This window comes from Typopeltis vanoorti, chromosome 9, assembly GCF_054136105.1.
Source record: "Typopeltis vanoorti isolate ZY-2024b chromosome 9, IOZ_Tvanoo_1.0, whole genome shotgun sequence".
Lineage (NCBI taxonomy): Eukaryota > Metazoa > Arthropoda > Arachnida > Uropygi > Thelyphonidae > Typopeltis > Typopeltis vanoorti.
Window position 1 is genome coordinate 94,796,642 of NC_143557.1, and position 9,252 is coordinate 94,805,893.

The window sequence follows — 9,252 nt, forward strand, 5'->3', positions numbered from 1 at the left end:
GAGATTTTCTTTTCTAAGTGATGTGCCTCATAATGCTACTTTAGTGACTTCATCATCTACCGAAATTGAAAGGTATTCTCAGTGTTGTCAAAAGTTGATTGATGCTTACCCAGAGGACTTGAACACTAATTTCTCAGCTGAGCTTCAGCAGTTTCACTCATATGTGCGCCATAAGTTCAGTACAACAAAAAATGTAAAAACAAGATTCAGTAATGCTGAACTTTATAAAATAATTGTAGTGTGCTGAGTGTGCCTTCCCAAATGTAGGCATTGCCTTTCATATATTTTTAACGTTAATAGTCGCAAATTGCTCAGCTGAGCGTTCATTTTCTCAGTTGAAGTATATTAAAAATCCCATCAAAACAACTATGCAACAAAGTCTGATCAAAGACTTTACAATTAAAAAAAGTATTAAAAAACTTTTCAAATCTAAATAAAGTTGAAGTAATCAAAAATAAACATTATTTTCCATCTTACTATAAGTTTTGCTTCATTTTGAAAAATAAAAATTTATTTTACGGTTTATTATTGTTTATATTTTGAATTACGTATATATGGAACACCAAAACCCCCATTGATGCCATATAAGTGTAGCATTTTGAATAGTTTTTCTTTTGGCACCTTGTCAATGCCTTTTGCAGGTCTACATACAAAACTTGAACACGGATCTTTGTCATGTTGCCACGATTTCTCAATTATTTGTCGTAAAGTGAAAATGTAATTCTGACAGCCTCTATTTGGCCTCAATTCAGCTTGTTCTTCACCAAGCTTCCCTTCCACAATCCTTCTCAACCGTTTCTCAAGTACACTTTCATAAATCTAACCAGGACACTCAATAGGGAAGTACCTTCTATAATTCTCACATTGTTCTATTTCCCTTTTTATATATATGGATACTATGAGAGCTCTACTCCAATCATCTGGAATTTATCCCTCTGTCCAGGCCTTCTGAACTATGCAGTGCAGCCACTTCTATACCTCCATACTTGAGCATTTCTGGTTGAATATCATCTACTCCAGCTGCCTTTCCACATTTCAGGCTTTGATAGCTTCTTCTAGTTCAAGTATGGAGAGGTATTCCTGATTGCATGTCTGTTGAATTTTTTTACCACTGTGCTGTCATCACTGCTTGTTTCATTTAGCAATTTTTCAAAGTAATTACTCCAGTTTTCATGTCACATTTATCATTGTAATTCCTTTTAAAGCACCTTTTCTCCATTTTTGAGCTTTTTCAACAACCTCCAGAATATCTTGCCACCTTCTTGATATTTATTTTCTATATTCTTGCCAAAGTCTTCCCATGACTTTTGTTTAGCTTGTTTTAAACAATATTTAGCTTTCTTACATTTGTCTCTGCTACTTAGCCACCATTTTTAGTGAAGATGATAAATTAAATATGGAAATAGACAACAGAATCAACAAAGCTGGCATGGTAGGAAGTCAGCAGAATAAATTTATATGGAATAAGAGAAAAATACCCAAAACACTAAATTAACTGTATACAAGACAGTGTCCAAACCAATTTTAACTTATGGATCTGAGAGCTGGGTTAGAAATAAAACACTTGACCAAAGACTAGAGACTACACATGAAAGTCCTGAGAAAGATTAGGGGCATGAACAGATGGCATCAATGGCAATATCATATTAAGAACAAGGATATTAGGAAAGAAGTTGATATTGTCAGCATCCAGGAATGCATTAGCAGATCTAATCTCAAGTGGTATGGTCACTTAAACAGAATGAGAGAGGAAAGATTAGCGAAACAAGTGTTCTCTGCCAGATTTGAGGAAAAAGACCCAGAGAAAGACTAATATAGGTGGATTGATGCAGTAAAAAGTGTCTTATAAGACAGAAATATAAGACCTGATAATATTGGATTCTTAACAGGTAACAGACTTATTTGGAGGAAAATTATAAATAGGAAGTTAGTGATGACATAAATTTTTCATCTAGTACTATCGTATCCTGTACACCCCTTGAGGGTATATATCAGGAATTTGATGATGACATTTGTCTCTGTATTCTCTACGAGCACAAGCTAACTTATTCAGTAGGAACTTTTTCTTCTTTTCCTTCACTGCCTCTTTAACTTCCTATGTGCACTATGGAGTTCTGATTTTTCTAACTTTGCAGACAACCTCACCACATGCCTCTCTGGCTGAATCAATCAGTGTTTTCTTCAGGGCTTGCCCCTGAATCTCCACGGTTTGGTTCCTGTTCTCAAATTCTTTCATTTTTTCATGTGTATTTTAGTGTACAGTTCATATCTAAGAGCTGCTTAACTTTCATTTGAATTAAAACTTTCTTACATGTTCCTCTTTTCAGTATGGAATTCAATTTTATCCTGCTCAAGGCTAAATGGTGATCACTTCCAATTTCAAATCCTCTGTAGACTCTGGTGTCCTACACCAGGGAGAAAACATCACTATCAACAATACCATAGTCAATGAGACTTTCTTATTCCTTTCCTCTTCTCTCCATGCGAATTTGTGCACATTTTTACATTGGACCATTGTGTTAATAATGACCAGTCCATGTCTTGAGCAATAACTGGTATTTGCCATTATTATTAATGCTTTGCACTTTTCTCCAAATTTTCCCAAATGTTTCTGTATGTCTGACAATCATTTTCTACTCTGCTATTTAGATCCCCAACAAGGACCAGCGTTTCCTTTTTCATTGTGGTCAGTTGCTTTCTCTAAAGCCTCAAAAAATTCCTCCATTTCCAACATAGTAGAAACTTCTGTGGGACAATAGGGACAAGTAAATCTCATTGTACAGTTACCCATTCTGATATTTGTCCAGAATATCAGAATACCCACTACTTGATATTGCCTGAATTCAAGAAGATTAGCCTCATATTTAACATTGAATACTATACCTACTTCTTTTCTCTGATGGTTATTGCCCGAATATAACATTTTGCATTTATTGCTTAGAAAGATTTCACTAGTTTTTGCCTTTATTGTCTCAATCGCCTATATTACTTTGATCTGGTACTTATCCAATTCTTCTGCTAGTTCCATTTCTTTGCCATTCAGGTTTCTTATGTTGATAGTACCAATCTTGAAATCAGGTGATGTTGCATTGGGATGTGTTTCAAAATTTGTTCCAGTTGTTGACTTTTCACTGTTTGCACTGGTTTCCTGGCAAAAACGAGGACCTTGTTTAACTGGCAATGCTCCAGCCTGCATGAAACTCTGTTATGTTGTACCATCATTTTACATTGTGGTTTAAGCCAATAAGAATACAGCTAAATCCCAAATTGCCAGCCCATCCTCTTTCGTTATATATCCAGGTGAGGATTGGACATTAGGTCAGAAGCCCTGGTTGACTCTCTGCATTCTTTTAAAGGCTAAATGGAGGTCTCCTCTCAGTTATACAGCTGTAACCCTTAAACACTCCTCTGTATCTATATATATGTTTAATAAAGCAAACCAGAGATCCGTATATTTTATTTAAACCAAGCTAAAGGAAACTGAATGAATCCAGCAGAGGCCTGAACCAGCATATATCATAAAATACATGCACACATAAAACTTATGGTAAAAGTAATTTTAGTATACTATCCTTATCAAATTATTGATTACCTATGAATGAGAATCATAGAATTTGAACATTATAAATCAAAGTAAATTATATATTGCATCAAAGGTAACTATTTCAGTTTTAAATCATAAGAAATTTGTAAGGTATCTGATGAGATTTGCAATTTTTTATGTGTGTATGTATAAACTTACTTGTTTCGGTCTATCTATAAAGCGAACCAGCCTATAGTCATCTTTATTCCATGCCTATAAAATTTTTAAAAAAATCATACGATAATACTAGAAACTACCAGAAATATTTTTAAAGTGCCATGAAAATGAAAAATATTTCTAGAAATATAACTTTATATAATAATTTACTTTACACAAAGTTTTTTTTTTTTTTTTTTGACAGAAATTGATTTCAAACAAAACCAGTTATAATCAAGTAAATATAAGTTTTTTTGTACAGATCTTAGTCACCCACAAAATTTGAATTTGAATAGGGGGTATTAAATTCAGGCTAAAAAAGCACACAAGCAGAGTAAAGAATGAAAAGTGCAACATTTGAGGAAAATAATTTTTATATGTTTTGGCTTATGTGGCTATTGTAGCCATGTAGACCAACATCAATTCAAGGAATTATGTTATATGGCAAGAAAAAAGAATGATTAAGTGACTCTGAAATATGGTAGCAAATAACCAGTGTATTTTTCATATTGGTGAAAGCTATATTATGCAAAGTCCAGAAGGAAAATGAATACTAGAAGAATTACATGTGAATAAACTGGAAGTGTAAGATATTAATTAAGCTGTGGAGTCGGATGATATATTAAAACATATTTTTAGGGAATATCTAAAAAAGTTTACATGTTATGGTCTGCCTCTGCTCTTTGCAAAGTGAGTTGTTTGCCTGTTTCCTTTGTTCAGAATTCCCTAAATATGTCAGAGCTTCCTAGGGCTCTATGCTTGTGTTATTCCTCCTATACATTAATGATCCTATTTCACTAACTTCAAATCCCATTCACATTGCGGATGGCAGCCCATACACTACATCTTTATTTGACAAACCCTGTATGCCCCCACCCCATTCTACACAATAGGTCACAAGACCTGTAACACAATGGTGCCATGTTTGGGCATATAGTTAAGAAGAAAGAATCTATTAACAAGTTTATTAAAAGTTGGGGTTTTATTCATTGGGAAAAACAGTATAGAAAGGTAGATAGAATGAAGGAGGATGAGACATTGGTTTAACAAATTTGGGGTAAAACTGTATATAGATGTTGACCAGTTTTGAAAAAAAAAAAAAAATCACTTTCCTTGACTTTGATAATACTCGAATCTCTGAAACCATACTAGTCAAAATCATGTTTCTTTTCTTGGGCTGACAAACTAGCCTTTCCATGCACAAACACATTATGCACATAGCCCCCTTCATCCTCCAAAAGATTTATCCTTTAAGATACTCCTTCTCACATTAACAACTGTCACTATATAAATCCTAAATTTGTCCATCCTTAGAATACTGTTTTCACATTTGGAGGAGTGTATAAAAAAAAAACCAGATGTTATCAAGAAGAGAATTATCTGCTTAATAGATGACTTTCCTCTCAATCTTTACAAATGCTTTCTTACAGATGTTTCTACCTAATCTTTCCACTTTATGCCTATTCTATTGTATTTTCACAAACACAGATCCATTAAACTAGCTATCGTTTATATAGTTAACTCACAAGAAGGAAAAAAATAATCTTACTGGAGATCGAAAGATTATCAAAAGTAAAAGGAAGTGAAGTAGGATATCTTTCTTCTTGTTAATAAGACAGGACTGTGGCCTGGTTGGCCGAGTGGTCAGCGTATCAGTTCTCCAGCCAAAAGGCTGTGGGGTCGAATCCCACTGTGGGCATGGATGTTTGTGATTGTCTGTGAAAGCAGCAGTGGTGGTGGTAGTAGTCGGTGGTAGATGGCGTTGATGTTAGATGAAGGTTGGTGGAGTAGTGAGACAAAGGGTTGTAGAGTTGATGCCCTCCCTCGATGAGTCTTTGGACTCCCTGGAGGTGTGATGTAATAATAATAATAATAATTTATTTGTTAATAACATTTCATGTGGTTGATAGGCGATATTCAGTTGTTTCATGAACATGCAAAGTTTGGGAGATTTATAAGTTCTAATGTCAAATACATTCAGGGTGACTGAAATAAACTTTTAAAGAGATGGGTGAAGATGTTATTCTAACATTCTTAAGATTTTGAACTTTGGAGTGCAGAATGCTATGCAGAGAATCAGTGAAACTGTGCTTATGAGATTCAGAAACTGTGGGAGGGAGAGGTGATGATTGTCACAATTGTTTGTTTTTTTTGTTTAGTTTTTATTTTTTTTATTTACAACTGAAGCAACTATGAGGCTATTGCATTGGCTATAAATTTGTGTTATGGCTAGTGTTTCATCCTTTTACAGGTAAACTAGACTCTGCTATACAAACATTACTGAAGACTATGAGGCCTCATAGTCTTCAGACTACATCTGCAACTATGAGGCCAGTGTATTGTCTATAAATGTGTGTTATGGCCAGTGTTTCATCCTTTTACAGGTAAACTAAACTCTGCTATACAAACATTACTGAAGAAAATTTAAAGCAGTTTGAAAACAATAACCAAATCTTGGAGTCTCAGGTGGCAAATTCTGAAGAAGACGACAGTGATTTAGCTAGGGAGATATGTGATGAAGTTGTCTGTATGCATAGAAATATAAGAACCCCCATGGGACACAAGAAGTTAAAGAAGCAGTTCTGGAAAAGAAGAAAGCATATCAAAAATTCATAGTAAATAAGTGAGCAGATGCCCTCAAAGAATACAGACAAAAACCTAAGAGGGGGTAAGCTAAATGTAAAAGTAGCTAAACAAAAGTTGTGGGAAGACTTTGGTAAGAATATAGAAAATAAATATTAGAAAGGTGGCAAAATGTTTTCTGGAAGCTATTGAAAAAGCCTAGAAAAGGAGAAAAGTAATGTAAAAGAAATCAAAGATGATAAAGTTGACATGAAAACTGAAGATAAGTCTATCCTACATGGGTAGGATAGCCTTATCTCATAGATAAAGATATACTTGTGAATATCTTTATATGGAAATGAATTTCGTTGCTATATAGTAGACAATTATCCTGTTAATTAAAGGCCTAAAGTAGCATGGAAAGTTCCATGTTTGGTCTCTAGTACACAACTTCTAGATTATATAGACCTTTGCCTACCTATGAAGCAAATAAGTTCCTATTGTATAATCCCTCCTCCATTTAGTAATCAAGCTCTACAGTTTACAACCTTTCTTGGTGAGATTCACAGAAAAACTGGTAAGCAGGTTTGGTGATGAGGAATTATAACAACATCAGGGCTGTGGAACTAGTCATGACGAGAGACAAGAGAAATGTAAACTGTAGAGCTTGATTACTAAATGGAGGAGGGATTATACAATAGGAACTTATTTCTGGGTTGGTAAGGGGGCATAACCAGATTAATACCCAGGGGATTATTCAGCAAACAGAGGAAAACAAGAAGCTATGACTGAAGTGTGGCGAGCAAGGGAGTGATGAGTACAGTTTTTTTACTCAAAGTGATGTGTAAAATACACTGACAAAATGCATTGTGGATATTCTTCTGGTTCCCATCTGCCATACGGCCGCGGGAGGGTAGCTATATGCTACCATTCTAGGGAGAGATGATTATGAGCAAGGTGGTTTCCCGTTGCCTTCCTTGCCGTAAGTATTTATGACTGTAACCTGTGTGTTCACGGGGCCGGTTTGCCTGCTTGCGGGATGAAAAACCTCAGATAAACTGGCGGAAAAAACCCTGCGGCCCACGCCCAAGACCGGCTAACTTGGCTATGGCTGAGGAAGATCCTTAAGCTCCTCACGTCGTGGACGGGAATCGAACCTAGGACACTCCTTCCCCAGGCATATGGTTGCGAAGCGCAAAGCCACTAGGCTAACCGTGCAGACGGTTAGCCTAGTGGATAAGTACGCGGACGCATTGTGGATAAGCACCACAATAAGACATGCTGCTAACTGATTGCACATCTGCTATGAATATGCCAACTCCCTTGAAGTTGCCTTGAGAATTTACTATTAACACTGCAAAGTATACAGTGCTAATAATAATATTACTTTTAACATGATTTAAAAATTTTTGACAAGAATATCATTGTAATCCATTTGAATATATTCTTGATTAAAAAATAAATATTTCAAATATCTGGTTCACTGCTTAATCCAAAAGAAGAGTTTCTGGTCAGTACTCATAATTAATACAAAAGAACAACTCTCCAAGTATGTGAAATAAAATCTTAACCTCTGAATGCGTAACCAAAACAACACGGCATATATATCATTCTTAATTGCAATATGAAATTATCTTGGCATCATTGCAAGACAGCCAAGCATCCATCTACTAAAATATATATCCGCCTGCTAAAAAACTTCCTTGCTAGCTCTACTGCTTGTCAGCCTTTTCTAACAAGTGGTAACCTATAGTTACATTTCGGGAAAACAAATTCTGAATGTATTAATTCGTTTTGAGTCTTGCATAGGAATAATTTTAGGACAAATCCCATTGCAAAATTCCATCCAGTCACATTTTGAAAAACCCTTATGTAACTGTAAACAAACCTGACCAGTGTGAGTTACTTTTTCTTCTGGCTCAAAGGGTTTCTTACTTTTATCAACACTGAGAAAATTACGCGATAAATACCCTGTAAATGTCCCATTTCTTACTAACACAGAACTTAACCTTGCAGCCGCCATGACAAAAATACAATCCTCAGCGCCACTAATCTAACATATGAGCTGAATTGTAAAAAACTTCCAAAAGGTATTTACTAAAATAAAGAGCGAAAAAGGCTTCAGTTCAGCGATGCAAAATTTATAAAAATCAAATGGATATCAGATCCAGCATTATTTCAAAACTGAATGTAGAAACTATGAAAGTTTCGTGCAAATAAGTTAACCAGAGTATGGCCACCGGCATTTACGAGTCGCCCTAGCGCAGACCACTTTAGAAAACACTCATGCTGCCCAGGCGTCAGTATATATGCTTTCTAATTTTGTCAATTTTTTACGGTTTCCCTGGCCTGACAACTGTTTCGAACTGGTCGGTTCTCTTCAGAGACCAGGCAGTCTCTTTACGAAACTTTCATAGTTTCTACATTCGGCTTTGAAATAATGCTGGATCTAATATCCACTTGATTTTTATAAATCTTCCAAAAGGTATTATGATATTAAAATTTGGTGAAGCAGCAAACCCTTACTTTAATATTAAGGATTTGCTGGTACACGCAAACTCTGGTTTATTTCGAAACTTGAAACTACAGAAAGGAACACCTCCGTGAGTTGATTTACTTATATAGTATCACGTGGAAAGATTATCATTGTTTTATTGTGTAGCGTTCAACTGCCTCCTTAGCTAAGCTGGTTAAGACTAGCCCTTTGGTTGGAGAAATTAGGTTATAATCCTGTCTAAGAAACTTTTATTAAGTGTTTTCAATCAAATGATCGATCTTATATGGTGTAGCTAAGTGTGAGTTGCCTATGTGTCCACAGCCCTAAGCTGACCGAAGAAAGCGCGTTCAAAGTTCGATTCGATCCTCCTTAGCTCAGTTGGCTATGAATAGCCCTTTGATTGGAGAAACTAGCGTTCTAATCCTGGCCATGAAACATTTATCAATTAATTTCA

General features: G+C 35.5%; 1 protein-coding gene across 1 annotated transcript in view; it reads right to left on the minus strand.

Annotated features, from left to right (window-relative positions):
* ND-13A (NADH dehydrogenase (ubiquinone) 13 kDa A subunit) overlaps positions 1–8,346 on the minus strand; it is a 45,114-nt gene extending 36,768 nt beyond the window's left edge. The window contains exons 1-2 of the mRNA XM_090397741.1: positions 8,190–8,346; positions 3,743–3,796 (exon numbers count right to left, since the gene is read on the minus strand). Of these exons, the coding sequence (XP_090253867.1) occupies positions 3,743–3,796; positions 8,190–8,324 (189 nt within the window). The 5' untranslated portion in view covers positions 8,325–8,346. The remainder of the gene's footprint in view (positions 1–3,742; positions 3,797–8,189) is intronic.
* Positions 8,347–9,252: the final 906 nt, after the last annotated feature.